The sequence below is a fragment of the Loxodonta africana genome, chromosome 14, assembly GCF_030014295.1.
Source record: "Loxodonta africana isolate mLoxAfr1 chromosome 14, mLoxAfr1.hap2, whole genome shotgun sequence".
Taxonomy (NCBI): domain Eukaryota; kingdom Metazoa; phylum Chordata; class Mammalia; order Proboscidea; family Elephantidae; genus Loxodonta; species Loxodonta africana.
This window is the reverse complement of record NC_087355.1, coordinates 41725260-41753241: the sequence shown is the minus strand read 5'-3', so window position 1 is coordinate 41753241 and position 27982 is coordinate 41725260. Positions and strand designations below refer to the sequence as shown.

At 38.6% G+C, this 27982-nt stretch overlaps 1 protein-coding gene across 3 annotated transcripts in view; it reads left to right on the top strand.

The window, feature by feature from the left end:
• Window positions 1-27982, top strand: part of PIP4P2 (phosphatidylinositol-4,5-bisphosphate 4-phosphatase 2) — a 97615-nt gene that overhangs the window by 36378 nt on the left and 33255 nt on the right. For all 3 annotated transcript variants that reach the window (XM_064267893.1, XM_003408384.4, XM_064267892.1), the window contains one exon: window positions 23682-23830. In XM_064267893.1, coding sequence (XP_064123963.1) covers window positions 23682-23830 — 149 coding nt within the window. The remainder of the gene's footprint in view (window positions 1-23681; window positions 23831-27982) is intronic.

Genomic DNA, 27982 nt, shown 5'->3' with positions numbered 1-27982 from the left:
TTTGGTGCTACTTGTCCAATTACCAAAAAATATATATACATATATATTGATGGTTAAGGTTGTGTGTCAGCTTGGCTGGGTCATGATTCTTAATGGTTTCACAGTTATGTGATGATGTTATTTGGCAGGTATCAGATGATGTAGTCATCCTCCATGATGTGACCTGATGGGATCAACCAGTCAGTTATAAGGGGAGTTTCCTCAAGGGTGTAGCCTGTGTCCAATATATTTATGGGCGTTCTGGCAGAGTTTGCTTGCTTGCTTTGAATCCTGCATTTGGCTCATCGTCATCTCATCTTCAGTTCTTGGGACTTGAGCCAGTGGGCCTACCAATATTGGGTTCGTCACCCCACGCAGCTATGTGAGTCAGGAGAAGCCTCCAGCCTGACACTGGGCCCATGGACTTGGGACTTGCTAACCTCTACAACTGCGTGATCCCTTTCCTTGAGATAAACCTCTATGTCTCTCTCTCTATATGTACATGCTTCACTGGTTTTGCTTCTCCAGAGAACAGCCCAAGACATATATATATATATATATATGTGTGTGAATATATAACAGGTGTCTACTATCAGGAGAATGATTCCCCCCACCCCATAACTGATAACTACCAATGAATGTTGGTCTCTGTTTTATACCTATTCTTGTCTTCTTATAAAAGTGAGATCACACAATATTTGTCCTTATTTCACTCAGCATAATATCCTCTAGATTCATCCATGGTATAGATTTCAAAACATCATTATTCTTTATGGCTGTGTAGTATTCCACTCTATTTTGTTTATCCATTCATCCATTGTTGGGCACTTAGGTTGTTTCCATCTTTTTGCTATTGTGAATCATGCTGCAATGAACATAGGTGTGCATATGTCTGTTTGTGTCTTTACTATTAGATCTCTAGTATATGTACCTAGAAGTGGGATCGCTGGATAATAAGGTAGTTCTATTTCCAGTTTTTTGAGGAATCACTGTATTCTTTTCCATAGTGGTTGTACCATTATACAATTCCATCAGCATTGGATAAGGGTTCAAATCTCCCCACATCCTTGAAACATTTGTTGTTTTCTGTTTTTCTGATTGGTGCCATTTTAGAGGAGTGAGATGATATCTCTTTGTAGTTTTGATTTGCATCTCTCTAATGGCTATTGATCACAAACATCTTTTCATGTTTTTGTTGGCTGGTTGAATGTCCTCTTTGGTGAACTGTCTGTTCATGTCCTTTGCCTATTTTTTTTTAATAATTTTTATTGTGCTTTAAGTGAAAGTTTACAAATCAAGTCAGTCTGTCACATATAAGCTTCTATATACCTTAGTACATACTCCCATTTACTCTCCCCCTAATGAGTCAGCCCGCTCCCTCCTTCTTTGCCTATTTTTTAATTGGGTTGTTTGTCTTTTTGTTGTTGAGTTGTTTAAGTTTTCTGTATATTTTAGGGATTAGACTCTCATAGGATATGGCATTTTTTCCAAGTCTGTAGGTTTTTTACTCTTTGATAAAGTCTTTTGATGAACATAAATATTTAATTTTTATGAGGCCCCAGTTATCTATTTTGTCTTCTGCTGCTCTCACATCTATAGTTGTGTTTGATAATCTATCATTAAGAAAAAAACTAGGTCCCATAGTTTTGCCCTTATGTTTTCTTCCAAGAACTTTGTGGTTTTAGCTTTAATGTTTAGGTCCTTGATCCATTTTTAGTTAGTTTTGTGTATAGTGTGAGGTATGGGTCCTGTTTCATTTCACTGCATGCAGATACCCAATTTTGCCAGCACCGTTTGTTGAAGAGACTGTTCCTTCCCTGTTGAATGGACTTTGACCCCTTGTTGAAATCAGTTATCTGTAGACGGAAGCATTTATTTCTGGGTTCTCAATTCTATTCCACTGGTCTATGTGTCTATCATTGAACCAGTACCAGACTGCTTTGATTACTGTAGCTGTATAGTATGTTTTGAGGCTGAGGTCTGAGCATGTATTTGTAAAGGTAATGGCAAAATCTTTCTCCCTCCCATATTTTGTGAATTTGAAATATTTAAGCTTAGTAGATTTATAATATGGATTTTAAAATACTGTACAAGAAAGTCCTTAATTGTTAATGTTAAAATATGTAAATTTTTACTGAGGGAGACTTTGGGTGAAGGTATGTTACAAGGTAAAAGTTTATGGGTTCAGAGATTAAGTGATGAGATTCACCAGCTTGAGGAGAAGCAATACATGGTATTGGTGATAAACAAACAAAAAACAAAACAAAACTGTTGCCATCGAGTCAATTCCAACTCATAGCAACCCTATAGGACAGAGTAGAACTGTCCCATTGGGTTTCCAAGGAGTGCCTGGTGGATTCAAACTGCCAGCTTTTTGGTTAGCAGCCATGGCTCTTAACCACTATGCCACCAAGGTTTCCATTGGTGATAGTAAGCAAATTTAAGGTGAGAAGACTTTCACAGACCACTGAGTTGTTATTAATGTTAGATATTAGGTTATTTCCCAAATAAACATTGATTTCTACTGACCTGCATTTCTGGGTGCCATAAACATTTAAGCACTCAACTACTAGCTGAAAAGAACCCACCCAGAGGCACCTTAGAAGACAGATCTGGAGATCTGCTTCTGAAAGCTCACAGCCTTGAAAACCTATGGAGCACTTCTGCTCTGCACACGAGTCACCGCATGTTGGCACTGACTCAATGACAAACAACAACAATATAGATTCTACCAACTAGCAAAACATTACTTTAACAGTTTATTAAAAAAACGTTTTCCAAATATACCTAATTCAGGCATGTAATTCTGATTCCATATGTAGAATGCTTTTCCAGGCTCAATGAAAGTAATATTTGGATTTGCTACCCACCCTTAATGATGACATACCAAAAAACCGTTGCCTTCGAGTCGATTCCAACTCATAGTGACCCTATAGGACAGAGTAGCACTGCTCCATACGGTTTCCAAGGAGCACCTGCTGGATTCGAACTGCCAGCCTTTTGGTTAGCAGCCATAGCTCTTCACCACTACGCCACCAGGGTTTCCAAACTATCATATATGCCTGCATGTAAGATGAGCCAAAATATAGAGGTTCCCCAGTTCCCAAGAGATTTTTTTTGCCAGTTTGAATTAGTATACTTTTGGTGATATACATTAAGGTATTAATTACCTCCTTAAAATTTTAATTTATTAATGTAGTTATAAAACCAAAAACCAAACCCAGTGCCGTCGAGTCGATTCCGACTCATAGTGACCCTATAGGACAGAGCAGAACTGCCCCATAGAGTTTCCAAGGAGCGCCTGGTAGATTTGAACTGCCAGCCCTTTGGTTATCAGGCATAGCACTTAACCATGACACCACCAGGGTTTCCAATATAGTTATACATAAGCAAAAATCAATTAAGTAAAACAAAATGTTGCTTTTCTTCCCCCTCACATTTTATGAAAATTTATTCAAACTCTTCATATGTATCATTGATATTTCTGTCTCTATTATCGGTAAAGTTAATTTCTAAGTCTCAACTAGTTTTCTGAGGCATAGCACAGTCCCTTTTTTCTTATTAAATTAGAGATAAGTCACTTTTAAAATCTGTGTATAGTATAATCAGTAATAATTTTGTCTTAAGGTAGAAGTGCCCAGTTGCATAACTTTATGACATCACTTAAATTTCATCCCATAGGTGTTATTCATAACTGATACAGTATTAAGTTTTGTTTTTTTTTTTTAAGACTTGTTGATAACACATAATTAAATTGTGTGGTCATATCTCTAGTGGAAAGTGCTACATATGTATTCAATTTCTTCTCTTTTTTGTTTTGTTTTTAATTCTGTCAGGTTGTCTTTTTATAAGCATCTAAAACATGAATTGATTGAGCTTGTTTCAGGTTAATATATCTTTTTTCCAGTTCCCATTAAGTCAACTCTAGCGCATGGTGACCACAGGTGCGTCAGAGTGCGACTGTACTCCATAGGGTTTTTAGTGACTGATTTTTTGGAAGCAGACCACCAGACCTTTCTTCTGAGGTGCCTCCAGGTGGACTTGAACCTCCAACGTCTGGGTTAGCAGCTAAGTATGCTAACCATTTGTACCACCCAGGGAGTCTTTTTTTTTTTTAACTGAGCCAGCATCTCCTAATATGAGATATGTCGTAAAGCTAATATATAAGGTAATTCTTTTGAAAAATAAGCATTGGGGAAAATCTTTCCAAGTTACTACATGTCCAACTTATTGGACTTTTTGCTTTCATTGTCTATAGAATTATAGACTATTATGCTAAAACGGGTCATAGAGATCAGCTATCTTTATAGTTGAGGCAATCTCTAGCAAAAGGGCTAAGTAACGTGGGCAAGGCTATTCAGCTATTCATGGCAGAGCTAGGAATAATTTTTAGATCTAGCCTCCCTGTTTAACAGGCAAGAAAACTGAGGTCAAATTCACCGATTGCTTACTAAGACGTTGTACCAAGGGCTTGGGGGATCTAAGATGTGTCTGACATGGAAGGTCTTTGCTTTCAAGGAATTTGCAGTAAGAGCAGCAACTTAGATGACTATGCATAGCAGCTTGTAACAGAGGTATCAGGAACACCAAAGGAAGAGGGAATGGTCAGTTTAAGAAGGAGCAATGAGAGGACTAGAGAGAATGAGTTATTTGCCCCAAACCACAAGCTGGTTACTTTCAGGGCCGGGACTAGAAAATGGCTCTCATTTCTACCTCTGAATTATTTCTGTAAATTATGGTGGCTCCTTCAGACTAAGGTAGAATAACAAACTCTGAAAATCTTTTAGAGAAAAGAGGCCAGTTAGTCTGAGTGATTCAGAAGATTAAAAAAAAAAAGATTGTTACAAAAGAAAATAAAAAGCTAAATGCTTTAGGGGATGCTCTGAAACAAAAATCTTATTAAAGTTGGTAAAGCTTTTGGAGATTACTGTAATAATTGACTGAATTTCATCTTTTATACTTAGCAGTTCTAGAGTAATAGAATTTCAGGATTACAAATGGCCCCACAAATCATCCGGTCCAACCTTACTCCTAATGGTTGAATAGTCTCAGTAGCACTCCATCTGAATGACCGCCTATTGTGTATAACTGCTTTTCGTAAATGGCACCTTACTTCTTCCTGGGACTACTCATTATGTCTTTGTATACCTCTTTTTTCTAGAGATTTATCTATGCTGTTGAGTTAAAATTCAGCTCCTTGAATCTAGGGAAGAAAACAGTACAAAGGTTAAGTGCATGGAATTCGGGCCCCAACTGCCTAAGTTTGAATCCTGGTTCTGTCTCCTATGAACTTTGTGGCTTTGGGAAAGTTATAAAATCTCCCTATGCATGTTTGCCTGTCGTAAAATGGGGATGATAATAATAATCATCAACCTAACTCATAGTATTGCTGATGGTGTTTTGGTATGTGAATTTGTGTAAATGTGTGAGTTCTCAGATATAGTATGGATATTTTAAGTTTCGAGGAGCCCTGGTGGTGCAGCAGTTAAGCACTTGGCCGCTAACTGAAAGGTCGGCCGTTTAAACCCACCAGTGGCTCTGTGGGAGAAAAGATGTGGCAGTCTGCTCCTATAAAGATTACAGCCTTGGAAACCCTGTGAGGCAGTTCTAGGTTTTGCTCTATAGGATTGCTATGAGTTGAAATCAACCTGACAGCAATGGGTTTGGCTTTTTTTTTTTTAAGTTTCAGATGCCAGTATCTATTAGTGTTACCTATTACAGTCTGATTTCTCTTCCACATGACAGCCCTTCAGGTATTTGAGGACAGCTCTCATCCTTTTTCCGAAGTTTCTTCTTTTTAGTCTAAATACCAATAGTTCTTTAAACCCATCCTCCTTTCAACCTGGTTTTGACTTTATCAGTACTGTCACTATTCTCTAAATATCACTACCATTATCACCTCCCACAATGAAGGTACAATATTCTTATTACTACAATCTAAAATGATCTCAGTATGTTAAACTTATTAATGCCTTTACTCATTTATCAAGTTCTAAGAATTTATTCCTTCAGATATATATGTACAAGAATGGATTGATGTTTGTACAAGGTTATTTATTGCTACACTGTAATAACAAAAGAATGGACACAATTGATAAGTATTGTGCTTATCTATTGTTATGTAAAAAATTATCCTGAATTCAGTAGCTTAAAACAACAACAACCATTTATTTTGCTTACAAATCTAATATTTAGGCAGGGCTTGGTGAGGATGACTTATCTCTGCTGTAAATGTCAGGGGCCTTAGCTAGGAGGACTCAGATGACTGGAGGCTGGAACCGCTGCAGTTCGCCAGGCATTTTTCTCTCACCATGTAGCCTTAGGGCCTCTCCATGTAATTTCTCCATGTAGCCTTACCAGCACTGAGGCCCCAGAGTAATTGGGCTTCTTGTATGGCAGTTCAGGGTACTAAAAGCAAATGTTCTTATAGAACAAGGTGGAAACCGTGTAGTTTTTTTATGACATAGTCTAAAAAGTCAGATACTAGTCATTCCTGCCATGAACTGTTGGCCAAAGCAGTTACAAACCATCCAGATTGAAGGTGTGGGAACATCAAATTCACCTTTTGATAGGAGCAATGTCAAAGAATCTGTGGCCATGTCATAAAGCCACTATAGTAAGCAATGACATAGACATGAAATGGAATACTAGGCAGCTGGGGAAAAAATGAGGAAACTTTCTGGAAGGATTTCCAGAATATTTTGTAAAGTGAAAAGAGCAAGATAAAAACAGTGTATAAGGCATACTCAATTTTGAAGAAAGATGGAGAAAAATGAGAATATGTGTATGTGTTATTACCTGAAAGAGCCATGGTGGCACAGTAGTTTAGCACTCATCTGCTAACCAAAAGGTCAGTGATTCAAACCCACCAATCACTCCACTAGAAAAAGATGTCTACTTCTGTAACATTTACAGTCTTGGAAACTCTGTGGGGCTGTTCTGCTCTGTCTTATAGGGTCATTATGAGTCCGAGTTGACTCAACGGCGATGGATTTGGTTTCGTTTTTTTGGTATGCATAAAAATATTGGTTCCAAGAGGTTCACCAGACCACATGTATGTACCTAATTTTTGCTTAGATTTGTAGTGAATATGTTCCAAATTCCAAAATTACTATATTGTTGACTTTTACTCAGAATCTATTAATGTCTAGGCCATTTTAAAAGCCAGGTGAAATATTTCAAATGTGGAGAAGTACAGGGTATAATTATTCACATAGTGGAGCCCCTGAGGTGCAAATGGGTAATGCACTTGGCTGCTAACCAAAAGATCGGAGGTTCGAGTCTACCCGGAGCTGCCTCAGAAGAAAGTCCTGGGGATCTACTTTTTAAAAATCAGCCGTTGAAAAACCCTGTGGAGCACAGTTCTACTCTGACACACGTGGGGTTGCCGTGAGTCAGCCAACCCGATGGCAACTGGTTTTACCATCTAACCCTGTTGGACCGTAGTGTTGTTACGTACTGGTTCCTATATTTAAGCAAATGAAACCCTACAAGCCCAGTTTGAATCCCCCACCCCCATATACTCAGATCACTTTTCCTCCCTCATATTTCTCTTATCTTAAATGTTTTCTGTCCAGTTATATTTAAGTACATATTATAACTGCGATTTAAGAATACTCGTAAGCTGTAAGTTATCAGTTAATGAGTACATCTAGTTACGTATAGAGAAGTTTCTTGCTTTCTCTTAGAAAACGCACACAGCCTGTGATACTTTGTGAAAACGAGCTGTCCAGTAAGAGTGACAGGATAGGTGTTCTTTACTTACTCAGACTACGGCAGGAGCTTCTTCATTTCTAGACTAATAAATTTTTTGTTCTGGAAGAATTTTTTTTTCTGTAAAAATAATGAGGATCTCTCTATCTATCTTGAAACACATGCTTTCTGGAAAACAATGTTGTAAACAGCAAACTAAGAATGGAGCCATGCAAATAAGTGATATGATTTCATACAAATCATGATAGAAAAATTTGCATTTTTTGAAATAGAAATATACACAGAAGTTTATAAAGTGAGAGAATATATAACTTACTGTCAATAATTGGAAATGGCATTAATGCCACAGGTAAAATGCACTGTTAGAATGAGGTAGAGGTATTATATGAGAAATATGGAAGTGAGAGCAGGAGCCATTGTTATCTAGAAATTGTTATTGCCAGGTCATGGGGTATTTCCAGCCAGCATCTCCAGTATTGGAAACCCTAGTGGTGTAGTGGTCAAGTGCTATGGCTGCTAACCAAAGGGTCGGCAGTTCGAATCCGCCAGGCGCTCCTTGGAAGCTCTATGGGGTAGTTCTACTCTGTCCTATAGGGTCGCTATGAGTCGGAATCGACTCTATGGCACTGGGTCGGGTTATCTCCAGTTATATGGCAGCTTCTTGGCAGAACTCAAATGCCTGGGGAAAGGTAGTCATTGAATAGCTCGTAGTGGAATTCAGTATTCATCATCACCTGCTGTGTAAGAATACCTGCTTGTTTGTTGCCTCAGAGCCTGCTGTGGACCCACATAAGCTCCCACAAGAAGTATGGTGCCAGAGTGTAGGTTGATAATTGGTTCTCAGCCAATATTACAATGACACTGGATAAGGTATGGTTGTTTTTCTAGAGCTTCTGTTTGGAGAAAGGCATTAATGATAAAAATATGTAGAAAGGTTATAGCACTAGAGGAAATGCAGGATTTTGCTAGATAACTTTGTGTCACCCCCCTCCCCCGCACTGCCCCCACACACACACACACTCTACCTTCAAGTCAAATCTAGTAGACCACAGAAGTAGATGCTGTCTACTGTGTGCATGTCCCTATCAGAGCGCTTACCACACTGGCAGTTTTATCGCACTTCTACATTTTACGGACGTGAGGTTTTGAACCATGGGAGCACACCTCATTCTCCATGGCATCCCTGACAGGCACTAGCACAGCGCCTGGTACAGAGTAGTTGCTCAATACCTGTGACTGACCAAATGCTAACTCCCGAGCATCCATAGAGTGCCTGGCAGAGTGCTGCTTTTCACGTAACTATAGCTAAAGGCCTCAACCCTCTCTGGCATCAGAGCTCATAAAGAGGCCTTATCTCACCTCTTCAATTAAGAAACTAAAATTGCCCTGAAGCGGCAGTCATACTTAGAAAACAGGCAAGTTAAATGAAGATGTAACAGGTATCACCACCCCTGCATCTTTCGAGACTTTGATAGTGGCACTAATCTCTGCAGTACCCCCCAGGAATGTGATGTTGCTTTTGGAAAGAGAAGTTGTAGGGACCTCTACTTGGCCCTTCTTGCCAAATGGCCCTTAATCTGTGGACCGGAGAGCCAATTTGGATATTTTGCTGGTTGCTAAGAATGTCTATTCCAATTATATATTCAGGAACTGGAAAAATAACTACAGGGCAGGTCCACAGATCAACTGTGAGTTGAACCCAGGCCAAGACTCCATCAGTCACCTGATGGTCATAAGCCTTTTCCTTGACTGGTAGACCACAGTGGAATTTTGAGTCCTCTGGAATTAGCACCATTTCAGAGCCAGTTTCTAGGCCCCGTGTATTTCCTTTTCCCCAGTGAACAATCACTCTCGTGAATGGCCTCAGGTGTCTTTGGGGAAGGCTTGGAGGAGGATTCACAGCATATACTTGTGGCAGTGCTGCTGGATCCTTCTGCAAGGACTGCTCTTCAGTCAAGGGGCTCTGAGTCTGTAAACTGCCGTTTGTTAGAACAGGTTGGAAATGCTGTGACTCTCCACTGTGGCTACTGAAGTCTAGATGCTGGTCACAAGGCTGGTAGTTTTTTATTTTATTTTTTTTATAATTTTTATTGTGCTTTAAGTGAAAGTTTATGAATCAAGTCAGTCTAACACAAATACCCATATACACCTTGCTACACACTCCCAATTACTCTCCCCCCAAAGAGACAACCACTACCTCCTTCCACTCTCTCTTTTCGTGTCCATTTCGCCAGCTTCTAACCCCTCCACCCTCTCATCTCCCCTCCAGGCAGGAGATGCCAACATAGTGTCAAGGGTCCACCTGATCCAAGAAGCTCACTCCTTACCAGCATCCCTCACCAATCCATTGTGCAGTCCAATCCCTGTCTGAAGAGTTGGCTTTGGGAATGGTTCCTGAACTGGGCCAACAGAAGGTCTGGGTGCCGTGACCACCATGGTCCTTCTAGTCACAGTCAGACATTAAGTCTCGCCTTATGAGAATTTGGGGTCTGCATCCCATTGCTCTCCTGCTCCCTCAGGGGTTCTCTGTTGTGTTCCCTGTCAGGGCAGTCACCGGTTGTAGCCAGGTACCATCTAGTTCTTCTGGTCTCAGGCTGATATAGTCTCTGGTTCATGTGGCCCTTTCTGTCTCTTGGGCTTGTAATCTCCTTGTGTCCTTGGTGTCCTTCATTCTCCTTTGATCCAGGTGGGTTGAGACCAATTGATGCATCTAAGACGGCTGCTTGCTCGCGTTTAAGACCCCAGGTGCCACTCTTCAAATTGGGATGCAGGATGTTTTCTTAATAGATTTTATTATGCCAATTGACTTAGATGTCCCCTGAAACCATGGTCCCCAGACCCCTGCCCCTGCTACGCTGGCCTTCAAAGTATTCAGTTTATTCAGGAAACTTCTTTGCTTTTGGTTTAGTCTAATTGTGCTGACCTCGCCTGTATTGTGCGCTGTCTTTCCCTTCACCTAAAGTAGTTCTTATCTACTATCTAATTAGTGAATGCCACTCTCCCACTTTCCCTCCCTCCCCGCTCTCATAACCACAAAAGAATGTTTTCTTCTCAGTTTAAACTATTTCTCAAGTTCTTATAATAGTGGTCTTATACAATATTTGTCCTTTTGCAACTGACTAACTTCACTCAGCATAATGTCTTCCAGGTTCCTCCATGTTATGAAATGTTTCACAGATTCCTCACTGTTCTTTATCGATGCGTAGTATTCCATTGTGTGAATATACCATAATTTATGTATCCATTCATCCGTTGAGGGGCACCTTGGTTGCTTCCATCTTTTTGCTGTTGTAAACAGTGCTGCAGTAAACATGGGTGTGCATATATCTGTTTGTGTAAAGGCTCTTATTTCTCTAGGATATATTCCAAGGAGTGGGATTGCTGGATCATGTGGTAGTTCTATTTCTAGCTTTTTAAGGAAGCACCAAATCGATTTCCAAAGTGGTTGTACCATTTGGGATTCCCACCAGCAGTGTGTAAGTGTTCCAATCTCTCCACAACCTCTCCAGCATTTATTATTTTGTGTTTTTTGGGTTAATGCCAGCCTTGTTGGAGTGAGATGAAATCTCATTGTAGTTTTGATCTGCATTTCTCTAATGGCTAATGATCGTGAACATTACCTCATGTATGTGTTAGCTACCTGAATGTCTTCTTTAGTGAAGTGTCTGTTCATATCTTTTGCCTGTTTTTCAATTGGGTTATTTGTCTTTTTATAGTTTATGTAGATTTTAGAGATCAAGTGCTGATCAGAAATGTCATAGCTAAAAACTTTTTCCCAATCTGTAGGTAGTCTCATTTCTTATTGGGGTTATTTGCTCCCTCTCCTCTTTTTCTTTTGTCCGTTTGGCCAGTGGTTTATCAATTTTGTTGATTTTTCAAAAAACCAGCTTTTGGTCTTGTTAATTCTTTCACTTGTTTTTCTGTTTCATTTAGTTCAGCTCTCATTTTTATTATTTGTTTTCTTTTGGTGCCTGTGGGTTTCTTTTGTTGCTCTCTTTCTATTTGTTCAAGTTGTAGGGATAATTCTTTGATTTTGGCCCTTTCTTCTCTTTGGATGTGTGCATTTATTGCTATAAATTGGCCTCTGAGCACCACTTTTGCCGTGTCCCAAAGGTTCTGATAGGAAGTGTTTTGATTCTCATTGGATTCTATGAATTTCTTCATTCCATCCTTAATGTCTTCTATAATCCAGTCTTTTTTGAGCAGGGTATTGTTCAGTTTCCAAGTGTTTGATTTCTTTTTCCTGCTTTTTCTGTTATTGATTTCCACTTTTATGGCATTATGGTCAGAGAAGATGCTTTGTAATATTTCAGTGTTTTGAATTCTGCTAAGGCTTGCTTTATGACCTAATATGTGGTCTATTCTAGAGAATGTTCCACGTGCTCTAGAAAAGAAAGTATAGTTGATTGCTGTTGGGTGGGGGGTACTGTATATGTCTACAAGGTCAAGGTGGTTGATTGTGGCATTTAGATCTTCTGTGTCTTTATTGAGCTTCTTTCTGGATTTCCTGTCCTTCACCGAAAGTGGTGTGTTGAAGTCTCCTGGTGTAATTGTGGAGCTATCTCACTTTTCAATGCTGATAAAGTTTATTTTATGTATCTTGCAGCCCTGTCATTGGGTGCATAAATATTTAATATGGTTATATCTTCTGGATGTATTGTCCTTTTAATCATTATATAGTGTCCTTCCTTATCCTTTATGATGGATTTAACTTTAAAGTCTATTTTGTCAGAAATTAATATTGCCACTCCTGCTCTTTTTTGATTGTTGTTTGCTTGATATACATTTTTTCCATCCTTTGAGTTTTAGTTTGTTTGTATCTGTAAGTCTAAGGTGTGTCTCTTGTAGGCAGCATATAAACAGAGCTTGTTTTTTAATCCATTATGCCACTCTGTCTCTTTATTGGTGCATTTAGTCCATTTACATTCAGCACGATTATGGATAAGGTATGAATTTAGTGCTATCATTTTGATGTCTTTTTTTGTGTGTTATTGACACTTTCTTTTTCCCACTTAATTTTATGTGCTGAGTAGATTTCCTTTATATTTTGTCCTTTCCTCATATTTGTTGTTGTTGATTTTGTTTCTGCTGAATCTGTATTTTTCCCTTGTATTTTATTTTGATGAGTAGGATAGTTTGTCTCCTTTGTGGTTACGTTATTATTTACCCCCTTTTTTCTAAATTTAAAACTAACGTTTATTTCTTTGTATCACAGTATCTTCCTCTCCATATGGAAGGTGTATGATTGCCTTTCTTAGTCCCTCTTTATTATTTTAATGTTGTCTTCTTTTATATAATAACACCACTGTTACCCTGTTTTGAGCTTTTTTTTTTTTTTTTACAATTTTGCTTTGTTTTTTTGGATTTCCCTGTCTGGGTTGACCTCTGGTTGCCCTGCCCAGTGTTCTAGTCTTGGGTCGATACCTGATATTATTGATTTTCTAACCAAAGAACTCCCTTTAGTATTTCTTGTAGTTTTGGTTTGGTTTTCACGAATTCCCTCAGCTTGTGTTTATCTGGAAATGTCTTAATTTCACCTTCATATTTAAAAGGCAGTTTTGTTGGATATATGATTCTTGGTAGGCAATTTTTTTCCTTCAATTTTTTAGATATGTCATCCCATTGCCTTCTCGCCTGCATGGTTTCTGCAGAGTAGTCCGAGCTTATTATTATTGGCTTTCCTTTGTAGATGACTTTTCGTTTATCCCTCACTGCTCTTATAATTCTATCTTTATCTTTGGTTTTGGGAAGTTTGATTATAATATGTCTTGGTGACTTTCTTTTACGTCTACCTTATGTGGAGTTCAGTGAGCATCTTGGATAGATATCTTCTCATCTTTCAGAATATCAGGGAAGTTTTCTGCCAACAAATCTTCAACAATTTTCTGTGTATTTTCTGTTATCCCTCCCTGTTCTGGTACTCCAATCACTCGTAGGTTATTTCTCTTGATAGAGTCCCATATGATTCTTAAGATTTCTTCATTTTTTTTAATTCTTTTATCTGATTTTTCTTCAAATATATTAGTGCCAAGTGATTTATCTTTGAGTTCAAAAATTCTAGCTTCTATTTGCTCAGTTCTGCTCCTCTGACTTTCTACGGAGTTGTCTAATTCTGTAATTTTATTGTTGATCTTCTGAATTTCTGATTGCTGTCTGTCTATGGATTTTTCCAACTTATTAAATTTTTCATTATGTTTCTGACTAATCTTTTTAATTTCTTCAATTGCTTTACCTGTGTGTTCCTTGGCTTGTTCTGCATATTGCCTCATTTCCTTCATGATGTCTTGAACGGTTCTGTATATTAAACTTTTGTATTCTTGCTCTGGTAATTCCAGGAATGCGCTTTCATCTAGAAGATCCCTGGGTTCTTTGTTTTGAGAGTCTGTTGAGGTGATCATGGTCTGTTTCTTTATGTGACTTGATAGTGACTATTGTCTCCGAGCCATCTATAAGTCATTGTATTAGTTTATGCTTCATTACTGTGTTGTAGCTGCTTGCTTTGTTTTGTTATACCCTTACGGGTTGCTTGAGTGAGCTAGTTTGATTATTTTCACCTTTGGAGCTCTGATGTCCTGTCCCCAGCTGGCTAGAGCTGATATCGGGTATATCAGTCTAGGAGCCCATTCTGTTTTCTTGTATGAACTCAGCTCAGGTTTCCAGGTAGCTGATCATCAAGTGTGTGGTACAGACTCTGTCCTACAGTCTTAGGGGGGCAGGGGTGATTGGCATACATACCGGTATCTGATTGCAGCAGGGAGTCATGCTCTAAAGAAGACAGGAGGCTGAGAACCAACCCCTGAGTGTCTCTGAGGAATACGCGTCCCTGTTCCCGAGAGCATGCAGGTGGGTGGGTTCTACAGAGAGACCATGGGCACCCAAAGTTTTTGGTTGTAAGGACTGGGAGGTACCAGTTATCTTTGGACCCCTGTCATGGGTGCGTGGGTGACCTGAGTGTAGCTACCAGTCCTTAGGTCCCTGACGTGGGTAGGTGAGGACCTTGTTTAATAGGCAAAGCAATGTCAAACGTCAAATACCCACCTCTCCACTGCACAGCTGAAATGGTTGGAGTTTGCCAACAAGGGCCTATTCTCCTGAAATAGGCCCACACAGGTCCATGGAGAAGGGAAAGGTGCTCAAGGTCCACGGACAGTTTATGCCTGGACAGGAGCTGCTACTGTCCTGAGCTCCCCCGGTTAATAATAATAAAAAAAAAAATTATCTTTTCCCCCCAGTTGCAAATTTTTTCCTTCTCCAAGGCTGGGAGGATGGCCATAGGTGCTCAAAAGGGCATATCTCAGGCCCAGGGATTCAGCCGCTGAAGCCAGCTTGGAGGTGGGGGGCGGGGGGCAAGGTAAAATACACGCAAGTACTTAGCTTTTGCTGAAAGCACCGTTCTCCTCAGGTTCCGGAGGTGTGAGTAGGCTGTGTGGCTGGCTACTTCTCCCTGAGGAAACTGCAGCCGAACGCTAGTACCAGCCCACTGCCACCACCGCTCCGGGAGTGGTCCCTGAGGGCTCCCTGCGATTCAGGTCTGGTAACTCCTCTCCACTTCTGAACAGTCTCTTCCTCCCTCTGCCCCTCAGTTCGTTGTCTAAGAGTGCCTTTGATGCTCAGAGCTCCCACCTTGTCACAAATATACTCGTTTCACTTGTTTTTTTGGGTCTTTGTTGTAAAGGGGGCTCACCGGAAGCGTTTGTCTATTCCGCCATCTTGGCTCCACCTCCTGGGAGTTTTTTATTTATATGCATCAAGTAATATTTTTGCAGGTTACACATCTGTTTCAATCCCAGGCTAATTTAAATTAGCCGTTGCCAAAGATCCTTATGGATCAAAATATTCTAATAGCCACTACTTCTCTTTACAGTAATGAATCTGCCTTGTCTTGGACATTAAGTGCTGCTGTTGGTCTCTGTTACTCTGGAATCCCATCACTCCCACTGAAATCAGGCTGCTCATCTCAATGGAGTCATCTCACACTGGGATGCTCGGCCTTCATAGAAGAGCTGTCAGTGCAGAATGCATGTGCTCCTTTAAATAATGTGTTTATTGATGCCTGAGTGAAGGGAGTGTCCTCTGAGCCCTCTCAGGGGATGTAGGGGGCTGTGGGTATACAGGTCTTCCATGATAAATCCACTCCAACATTCCTAACTCCCAAAGATTTTAGATTGCTTCCTCTATGTTATGCTAGGATGTTCTGGTATCTCAACCTCATTAAATGTAAGGCCAAGTTACATCAACCAACAAGTAATCTGTTAGAACCACTTCCATCTTTATAATCAAACATATTGCATCTGGATTTGACAAGTGCCTCCATATCATTAAATTTGATTCAATCCAATGTTATATTCCATCCTCTTTGGCTTAACACCCACAACATCCACTCCTATACATATTGTCCAGGTTTCTGACTATATATATTATCAAAAGTTTGCAATATTTTAGTGTATAAGCTGCTTCTTCCTGGGTGAGATTTTGTTCTTATCCTCCTGAGAGCCTGCTAAGGTCCACCCTGGTTATGGGTCTAGTGTTAACCAGGGGTTCTAAGGCTGAGGTTATTACAGGGCTTTGAAGAAGGCAAGTCTACTCAAACACAAACTGCTTCCCACTGTCAAGGGAGGCTCAGAGTGACTCAGGGGTTTAAGATTCTCAGCTCTGTTTGAGTACAACCAGATGACCCATTCTAAGTTTCAAAGTCCCACTCTTTTGCCCTAACTTTCACATGAGAGATTTGGTAAGACTGTGGATTTAGCTGACATTATAATTTTGCAGTCCACACAAACTTTGTGTTTGATTTCTACCAATATAAACCCTGTGACAATGAGAAATAAGTGTTACTTTGGGGCTGCCATAGAAGCTCTGATTTTCTGACCCTGTTCATGAGCTAAGAGTTTAAAGACCTGAACTTCTCATTTTCTTTCTATAAGTGCTCCAGTACATTCAGAAGTATCCATCCCATACCACAGTTCATATCGTAATTATTCCTGCCGTAATGATCAGGTAAAGGAGCCACAAATATCACAATCAACTACAGGTGATTATTTGATTCATCAGGATGCCGTTGCATGCCATCGATTACTTTTATCCCATTTCCTGTTGGTAAGGAGCTCAGCACTGCATTCAAGCCCAACACATGACCAAATTAATCCTCCAATCCCATCTTTGAGGGTCTGTTTCCTAGGACTATTCCTGATATGAGTTTCTGTTTCAATCAGGACCTGAACAGAAGACAAAATCACACAATAGAACTTAGTATAAAAAAAATTGTTATCTAGGTATAAAGTTGTTAACTAGGTTATATATATATACGTATATATATATAACTGTAATGCAGAAAGCAGGAGGGACCAGTCCCTGGAGAAGGACTTCATGCTTGGTAAAGTAGAGGGCCAGTGAAAAAGAGGAAGACCCTCAATGAGATGGATTGACACAGTGACTGCAACAGTGGGCTCAAGCATAACAATGATTGTGAGGATGGTGCAGGACCAGGCAGTGTTTCATTCTGTTGTACATAAGGTCACTATGAGTCGGAACTGACTCGACAGCACCTAACAACAACAACAATGAAGGAAGCAACTATGGCCTGTAGGGTTGAGGGAAAAAAGGGAGGGGGTTGGAGTTATTAAAACTTAGAAACTGAGAGGAAGTGTCATGCAGAGCTGAAACACGGTATCTGAGAAAGAGGTAGCAGCCAGCTGGTGCTGGTTTCTCTGAGCTTGGGGGAAGGCTCCTGTCCACCTGGGGAGAGAGAGGCACTGGCTAGCTAGTGCTCAGGTCTTCTGTGAGGGGAAACACAATAAAGCTGGCTCTGGCAAGTGTTGAAAACTGCAAACTGGATTCACTTGTTGCTATGAGAAGAAACTGTGGCCACAGTGAAGAAGCATTCCTGGGGTGATGCTCTGAGAGACAACAAGCAGGTAGGGAGCCTGCAGAAAGCAAACAGGTGACAAACAAGAAGGAGCAAGCCTCTTCTTCCTCCTTCAACCCTGCAGGCTCCCTCTATCACCTCCTCTTAACCAAACATAACCTGGAGCAAGCTGGCAAAGCAGAAATGAGATTGGCAGAGTGCCAGTTCCAGCATCACAAAGCAGTGTAGAAGAGGTTGGATTTGGAGCTGAGACTCTGTAACCTAATACCTATGACATTTACCTGACAATCTGACTTGAGCCAGAGGGATCCTTAATGAGGGTGACATAATTCTGGAAGAACCCAAGAGTTTCCTGGAATAGTTTTATTCCCTTGGCTTCAAAGAAGGGGAGGAACAGGAAGTGGTTTGCCCTTTCTCTGGGTTACATTAGACTGGAGAACTTTTACACTACAAGCAGGTGTTCCATAGCAGCCAAGGTCACTCTGTTCATAACCCACACTTCCCACAAAGATCCTAAGAGAAAACAAGCCCCTCCAGTAAAAGCAGGGGGAGAAAAAGCCAGGGCTTTCCTCACAGGCTCCTCCTTTATACTTTTCTTATTCATCCTAAATTCATAATATCCTAAAATATCTTTAATTTTAATGATGTCACTTTTCAAATTTGATTGGCATCTTTGTCCAGGGCCTGAAAGGCTGAATATAGAGTATGTTAGTGAAGTAAGTGAATTAAACTGAAAAATATTGCCATTGAAGATATTTATAAAGGCATAACTGAGATAATAAAGGTTAGCACAACACAGCAAAATAATTTCAACCTTTAAAGTCCTGGAGAATGTATCTGAAAAAAAAAAAAAAGTATGTATTAATACACTAGAATGAATTAGCAGGACAGAGGGGTTCTTTGGCATGAAATAGATAAATTAGGCCGATGTTTGTGATGGGAAAATGGAATTTGGTGACTTGTAGGCTTAACAGAATACTAATGGCTCTCTTTGAGTGTTTTAGAGAGAGGATTATGTATATCTTTGATCCATTTGCTTTTATCCTGTGTCTTTTATTACTCAGTTTTTCTATGAAGTTTTAATTATCATGAAGTGACTTTTTTTCATACTCTCTTCTATTCTTTATTTTCCCAACTCTTCCTTTTCCTCCCAATCCCCTTCAACCCAGATCCGATTCTCCAGAAATCTTCATTGTCAGATTCTTGCTTAGATGTTTGTATAGAATGTCCTCATTGGTCCTTACCTCTCTTTCCTATATTGAGTCATCATTCACTAAGGGAGGGAGCCGGTATTGTGGAGAGGTCTCTGGGACAGAAGTTAGTTCCCGTGATTACTGAAGAAATTCTGTAAATCCCAAACCAAACCCATTACTATCGAGTCTATTCCTACACATAGCAACCCTATAGGACAGAGTAGAACTGCCCCATAGGGTCTCCAAGGAGTGGCTGGTGGATTTGAACTGCGAACCTTTTGGTTGGCAGCTGAATGCTTAACCACTTCACCACCAGGGCTATAAAAAAAAAAAAAAAAAAAAAAACCCTTAAAATGTCAGAATCTTTGGGCTTTGGTTTTCTTCTCTGTAAAATGAAGAAATTAGACTGTATGATTTTTAAGACTGGTTGAATTTCAAACACATTCGGCAATTCTGAAACTTTGAGACAGTTTTTCAGAATTAAACACTACTGGCTCACGTGGAGGTAAAAAGATTTTTCATTTAGGCTAAACCCATAGAGAAAATGGCCATTATTTAATGACGAGTAATCTAAGACTCTTACACAAAAGAATTTTTGTTATTCTTACTCTTAATATCTAATGTTCCTGAGTTCCAAGATTATGTTAGATTATGGTATGCCTTTATCCAAGGCAGACATTTAAAATATGTATGATATGATAGCAGTGAGCTGCTGAATGTTTTAAAGTTAAAAGAGATAAAGTGAACAAATCTCAGTTACTACTTATTCTAGTTTTACTAACTGTGGAACAAGTGTCCAGAATTACAAGTCTCTTGCAAGAGGAGATGAAGCTATAGTGAAGGTTTCCTTGAGGTAAATGTGAGTGATTAAAAAAAAAACCAAACCCATTGCTGTCAAGTCGATTCCAACTCAAAGCAACCCTGTAGGACAGAGTAGAACTTCCCCATAGAGTTTCCAAGGAGCGCCTGGTGGATTTCAACTGCAGACCTTTTGGTCAGCAGCCATAGCACTTGACCACTACGCCACGAGGGTTTCCCAATCTGAGTGATAGGGAGAGGTCAAAAGTACAAGAAATATTTCTAACTCAGCATAGGGCCGAAGTAATGGGCAGAAAATGGAAATGAAGGACCTGAAAGCACTGTTTCTTGGAGTAATTAGGCTACAGCATCTGTCGTTCTATTGATATCTTGGATTGATTCCATTTATCTGGTGTCCCCGACTACGTCGTCTCCCTCCAGGCACGATTTGGAGAGGACGTTCTTCTAGATAGAAGAGAGCCTTTTTTTCAGTTAAGTTGTACTCGCCTGCTGGGACCTAGCATCCCTGGGAGGAGAGTAGAGATAATATACTTAGTGTTATTTTTGCAAGAGAGACAGATGTATTTGATAAATTTTAGTGATTTACAAATTCATTCATTCATTCGGTCCGTCAGTATTTATTGAGCATCTTTAATGGACCAGACACTACATCAAGTGCTAATGAATCAGTCATGAACAAACCAGACATGACCCTGGCTTTATGGAGTTTATGACCTCTCCCATCTTCGAGTTCTATCCATAGAAGTTCTTCTGCCTGCCCTACACTTCCCTAGCCCCTAAAAGAGTAGATTAAAACATGTTTTTGTCATCAGAGGCTTTTCTTTTTTGACAGACTCAAAAATTATGTGGTATAAATATTAGAGGAAAATTTCACAGGGTATTGTTGGCTCTGCTACACTTCAAATGCTTCTTAAGACCACCCATTGACATTTTCTTAGGCGATTCCTTTGCATAAAACTTTTGCTTGTTAGAGTAGGAAAGTTTCACTGTCTTTTTTATGTGTTTGCAGTGTATTGCCACCTCCCCTCACCACCAATGTATTTTCTTTATTTATGAAGTTGTCTCGCCTTTCAGTTTCTTTTCTATTATAGAGTAAGGTGGAGACCTAGGCTTATAGGAGAAATACTTCAAGTTACTTTATAACACAAAAGGCAAGAGAGGAAACTAACATTTATTAATAATGCTTTGCTAACAATTATTCAAAACTATTTATCGTAAAACCTGTGAAAGTTGGAACGAATGTAAGGCAGAAACCTGTCATAGAAGGAAAGCACAAATATTTGCCACTAAAACAAGCTATAGAAAAGTGATTAAGATAGTACCCTGTCAAAGGCAGGAAATTTGTGAGACCTGGAAAAACAAGGGAGTCTTGACTAGTTCCAGCTCTCACAGGTTTCACTGTATTATTATATATCAAGCAGTGTGCTAGCTTCTCTGCAGGTATCTTGTTTATTCCTCTTGAGATGTGTTAAATTTCTAGTGAGGTATATTAGTTTCCAGGATACTGCAATTGAGATCTGATAAGGTAATCTGAAAATTGCAAGCGCTCAAAATATATTGTTGACTCCATGTTCCTTTAACTTGTCCTTGTCTTTGATTAATGCTCTACAGTCCAGTCTGGATCAGCTTCAAATTCTTTCAAGGATTTAAAGCTATTTTTATAACTTAAGACATCTCTAACTTTTTTTCAAGCTCACTGTTTGTCAGTGTTCTGGTATACCAAACCCAAAACCAAACCCGCTGCCGTGGGGTCAATTCTGACTCATAGCGACCCTACAGGGCAGAGTAGAACCGTGCCACAGAATTTCCAAGTCTGTAAATCTTTACGGAAGCAGGCTGGCACTTCTTTCTACTGCAGAGCAGCTGGTGGGTTCCAACCGCCAACCCTTCTGTTAGCCAGTCGCTTAACCACTGCGCACCCAGGCTCCTTGTTCTGGTATAAGCCTCCCAGAAATGCGAGCGTATTGTGATTTCAATTTTGCCTTTTTCAGAGCCTTGACTGCTGCAGAAATTCATCTTATTATGAGTCATTTGAATGAATAGTACTTGTTCTATATCGTCTGAAAAAAAAAAAATCTACACGATTAACCCTGAGGATGCCAAGTGGTAGTATATGGATTCTAAACATACCATAATGTGCTGTACTCTAAGTCATTTTAAAATGTTAGAGTTCAGAATCTAATCTAGTTGACAGAAAATCTCTATTCCAAAAATAGCTCCTGTCATGATTAGCTATTGTGATTGTATAAAAAAAAAAATTTTATAGTGTCACAAAAATCCTTGAGATATCAGTTCTTTTGATTAGTGCTTAGGTCATGTGTTGGGATATAGCCTTTTCTAGATATCCTAAAACAATACTTTTATCTTGAAAAGGCCTTCTAGGCCTATAATTGAGATAGCTTCCAAAGGCAATACGCAGTCTCCTTTAGAAATCCCATTCCAGAGCATTATATCGGAATTCATTTCTCAAACTTAGGAACTAGATATATATACACACACACACACACACACACGAACTAGATATATATACACACACACACACACACTGGAAACCCTGGTGGCGTAGTGGTTAAGTGCTACGACTGCTAACCAAAAGGTCAGCACTTAAATCCGCCAGGTGCTCCTTGGAAACTCTATGGGGCAGTTCTACTCTGTCCTGTAGGGTCCCTATGAGTCAGAATCGACTGGACGGCACTGGGTATACCCATGATTCTGAAACTGGGCCTCTACCCTTTACCTACTGCATTAGTTGACAAATGAACTCAAAAACCAGTGTGTATATGTTTATCTTTGTATTATGAGAATTATTAAACATATACAAAAGTTGTAAGACTAATATGAACTTCCATGTCATTATATTCATCGGTTATTAACATTTTCCTACTCTTGTTTCATCTGTTTCCCACTTTTTTTTTCCCCTTAGAGTATTTAAAGTAAATCCCAGACATCATGTTTTTCACCCACAAGTATTTTAATGGATTTCTTAGATTTTGAATTTTAAGTAAAACATGAAACTAAAAAATGTTAAATTAATTTTTTTCTCTTCTGTAGCTGAAAGTAGCATGAGTCCCATCTTTGTAATACACAGATAAATTTTGTTTCCCCATGCTCAATCTCGTCTTTCCTTGACTGCCCCCAAAAGTCTATTTTGTTTCTGCCATAGCAGCAGTCATTATACTGATTCCAGTATTAACAGAGAATATGACAGCTACACAATCCATAGTACGTGTAAATAATTTTAAAATTTTACATTCATTATTTTTAGTTCTTGATAGAGCATTAGTGCAAGGTTATTACGTTGGGCATAAATCACCACTTTCCTAATATGGGCTTTATGAATTTCTACATTGTAGTGGAGTATTAATATTTTGAGTATTAATAATCAATTGATTAATAATAATAAATTAGTATTTGGGTTAGTAAAAGGAAACTGGGTCCTTGAGGTAGGCCTAGGCCAACATGATTTAGATTTTGTCAGAATTAAGAATTACTTCACTAACCTAAATTCCTAAAAACGAACAAACAAAAACCCCAGACCTACGGGATTGGTTGAGACTAGAGGACTCTCAAGACTATTGTCCTGAGATACTCTTCAAACCTTGAAACTAATGCCTGAGGTCACCTTGTAGCTAAGTAATAAATTGGCTCAAAAAATGATACTACCCATGAGTACTGTGCTCCTTTAAAAAATCACCTGAGACCAAAAAGTCAACAACTTCTTTAAAACAAAGAAAAGAAACTAGATTAATGGGAACGAAATAACCAGAATGAAAACAATGAGAAGCTCACATTTTGTGAAGAATATAACCAATGTCCTTAACAACTTGCTTAGAAATTGTTGAATGGGAACCTAAACTGCTATGGAAACCTTTGCCAAAAACACAATAAAACGTTTAAAAAAAAAAAAAAAGAATTATCTTACTTCACAAGCACAAGACGGTCTCAAGTTTGTTTATGCTGAAAAACTGGGATAAATTGGCTAATTTAAAAAATATAAACAAAAGAACATGAGAAAACTTTGATGGTTTCTACTTTACCTTTATTGTTTATATGTCACATAATATAACTATAATATCTCTGAGAGTCTGACTCAGTAACTAATGTCTTTTCAGCGGAACTCCCACCTCCATACACAGCCATTGCCAGTCCAGATGCCGGTGGTATTCCAGTAATAAACTGCCGTGTGTGCCAGTCTCTAATCAATTTGGATGGCAAGCTTCACCAGCATGTGGTTAAGTGCACGGTGTGCAATGAAGCTACAGTAAGTGGAGTTTTCCATTAATAAAAGCATAAATTGTTATTCAATGTCTTATCCCTTATCCAAAGTACTTCAATAATGTTACTTAAAAGTAGATGTGGGCTGGATACAAATGTAGTGGTCTTTTTTTATCCTTTCCTTCTTCTCTCTCTCTTTTTGTCTTTAAGAAAAATTTCATGGTGAATTTAAACATAATGTTGTTTGGTTCTTTATTTTCTAAAATGGGACAACTGATAATGGGCAGTTATTTATAGTTATCTTCAGTGTCTGTCCACATCATAAATAAGTTTATTCTGATTCTCACTAAAATAAAAATGTATCACATTTCAGTAAAAATGTAGACTTTGTCCTTAGTATGTGGAACATTATTTAAAGTTTTTTACACTTTTAGAATGTCATTTTGGTTTTTCTGGCGTTTGTGATTTATGCATTTATTACTGATATCTGTGGTAGGCTATTCACAAATAGCTTGCTATTTGATTCCAATTACTTTGTAATAATTTACTAAAATGTTCAAAAAAATTTAAAGGGCACATTTTCTACCGACCTTATACCATAACACCTTGGAAAGAGAAATTAAATTTTAAACCAACTGTTTACATTTCAAGTAATAAACTGGTCAGGTATGGACTGTGTAAGATGAAATACATTTCTACTTTCATGGTTACGCTTTATTTTTAAAATTTCAGTCCCTCTCAAATTCTGCAATTATACGTTAATTTAATTTTTGGTATTTGTATTTTCTTTTCTTTAGAAAATCTAAAAAACAGCTAGCAATTATTATATCTCTAAGAACCATAAGGAAGCCCTGGTGCCGTAGTGGTTAAGTGCTACAGCTCCTAACCAAAAGGTCAGCAGTTCAAATTCACCAGGCGCTCCTTGGAAGCTCTTTGGGGCAGTTCTACTCTGTCCTGTAGGATCGCTATGAGTTGGAATCGACTCAATGGCAGTGGGTTTTTTTAAGAATCATTAATGTGAATATTGGGCTTTATATATTTTTTAATTGTTTTATTGTGATAAAAGTATAAGAAAACATTTGCCAATTCAACATTTTTTGATGTACGGTTCAGTAACATTGATTACATTCATCATGTTGTGCAGCATCACCGCTCTGTTTCCAAATTATTCCACCACCACTGGTAGAAACTCACTGCCCCTTAAACAATGATGCCCCTTTTCACCCTCTCTCCCACTCCTGGTAACCACTAATAAACTTTGATCTCTATACATTTGCCTATTCTAGATATGGGCTTTATGTGTTTTACAGGAAAGTCATAAATTAAAACCTTAAGTCGTCAAACAATGTATTTCATTATGAATATTTTCTTCCTTAAAGGACATCATTTATAGAAGAACTTTATTGTATAAATAGGTGATCCCCACAAGATCAGCTGTTTTTAAGTTGAACGCTCCCTAGTAAATTCAATTAGCATTAACTCTCTCAGTGCTCTTTGCACAATTGGCAAGAGATAAAGAGTTGTTAGACATAAATAGCAATTAAAAAAATACCAATACCTTAAAGGTTTCTTTGAGTTTCATAGTGGTGCTAATTTCTTCACATATTCCTCTACCCATAGCAACTTCTGTTCTTCAATGAATAGAAAAAAAAGGAATTTTAAGGCTTTATGTTTACACTTGGAAGTAAGCCGAGACAAAAGGCCAGTTGTCGTTGAGTTGATTCCAACTCATGGCAACCCCATATGTTTCAGAGTACAACTGTGTTCCACAGGATTTTCAATGACTATGATCTTCTTTCTGCTGAGGTGCCTCTGGGTGCATCCGAACCACCAGCCCTTCGGTTTGTAGTTGAGTGCTTAACCATTTGAGCAATTCAGTGGGGACAGACTAGGGCTTTTATGCAGTAGTCTCAAAATCCCTGTGGATTTAGTCAACAGGGTCAATCTGACTACTTAGAAGTGATGAGTTCATGTAGGGCTAATGTACGTGTTCATACAGGGGTTTGGCTACAAATAAACTATTTCCAAGTTATGCTGAAATTTTCATATTACTGCTTTTGTGAAGAATAAAGAAATATAAATAACTGTGAAGATTCTACAGAAAGTGAATAGTATCTAATCATATTGCCATGTGTGGAATTGATAACGTTACAGAAGAGGAGAACAATGAAAAATTATTTGAGGAGGGCTTTATAGGGCCACTATGAGTCAGAATCGACTCCACGGCACTGGGTTTGGTTTTGGTTTGGTTTAACAGATAATGACTGGCTAATGTTTAAAATATAATCTTAAAGTTATCTATTTAAGAGGTGTTAGACAACTAGGACGGTCTCTGGGAAAGTTCTAGATAGGAAAGAACTGGTATAATGGACCAGGGTCCCTGTTTTCACTATCATTGTACCCCGTTCAGTTTTACTGTGATTCACTCTCCTCATGTCACCGAAACCAGGGTATCAGTGTGTCTACCCTCCTGAGCAGCCACCTTCAATAGGAATCTGATATCTCTGTGGAAATTAATTAAGGAAAAAAAAAAAACAAGGCCAATAAAAGTTGTCTTTATTTTAATAGGTAGAATTGGGAAGGAAAGCTAAGATTTGTGTTTTGTTTTGTTGTTGTCAGAAAAGATGGAAATGTCAGGAAGGTTTTGAGAATACAGAATTTAAGATTAAGGGAGAAGAATTTCTCAGACAAGATAATGGAAAACTTAAAAAGTTCTGGAGAAAGAGTGCTTGGCTGTGTAACTGATTATGAGACTATGTTTTGGAGGGTGATAGGCTGGGCTTCAAGTCCCAGTTCTGTCGTTTAGTAGCAATATTTCCTTGAGGACAGGACTTGTCTTAAACTGCAATTTGCTCATACAAAATGATATAATGAGAGGGTAGAGGGGGTTAGAAGCTGGCGAAATGGACGCGAAAAGAGAGAGTGGAGGGAGGGAATAGGCTGTCTCATTAGGGGGAGAGCAATTGGGAGTATGTAGCAAGGTGTATGTAAGTTTTTGTGTGAGAGACTGACTTGATCTGTAAACTTTCACTTAAAGCACAATAAAAATTTAAAAAAAAAAAAAGATATAATGATAATACCTACCTCAGAGGGTTACTGTTGGAATTACAGGCGTAGAGTGCCCAGCACAGTGCCTGGCACATGCAAGTATACTTTTTCAAGTAAGACTATTAAAACATATGCATAAGGACAATATCCTTTTTTGTTTTTTCCTATCATTTCTCTGCAGACCAGGAACAACATGGACTGGCACTGAGGACCAGTGCTTGAGATCTAGTTCAGCCATCTTGTTTCATGAGGGGACTAGGGTCTAGAAGCAAGGTGGGAATAAATTACAAAAAAAATTTTGTTAATTGCCAAACAGATATTTAGTTACTGGTGAAGTTCAGAATGACAAAACTTAACTCAAATTTTATTTTTCTTGATACTTTAGATGCTATAGCTATCCAGCTTGATGTCTGTAAATCTTAAATATTCACATTTTCAGAGATATAGCTTAATAAATTAATACTTCCAGATTAATAAAAAGTTAGATGACAATTTTTATATATTTCTACAATTATTACTTAAAATGTTTTTATCTTTTTATCTCAAAATAATTGTAGACATACAGAAAAGTTATAAAAATAATAGTACAAAGAATCCCCATATGCCCTTCACCCAGATTCTTCAAATGTTAATATTTTATCACATTTACTTTCTCTAAAAAAGTGCCTTCTGTTTTTTTCTGAGCCACTTGAGGGTAATTGCTGATGTGGTGTTCTTATACCCCTATATACTTCAGAGTGGGTTTCCTAAAAACAAGGACATTGACTTACACAATCACAGCACAGTTACCAAAAGCAGGAAGCTATTAACATTGATATAATACTGTTATCAAATCTGCTGACCTAATTCATGTTTCCCAATTGTCTCACTAATGTCCTCTATGCAAAAGAAAAAAAAAAAAATCACGTGAGACATTTGGTTGGCATGTTATTTTAGCCTCCCTTCAAATGAAACTTGGTCTGTTTTTGTCTTTTATTACCCTGGCATTTTTGAAGACTGCAGGCAAGAAATTTTGTAGAATATGCCTCAATTTGAGTTTGTCTGATGGTCCCTCATGATGAGTCTCAAGTTACACATTTTTGGCAGAGTTGGAACAGGGGTGACATTCTGTTCCTCTGAGTACAAGCTTAAATCATAGCATTGAAAGGTG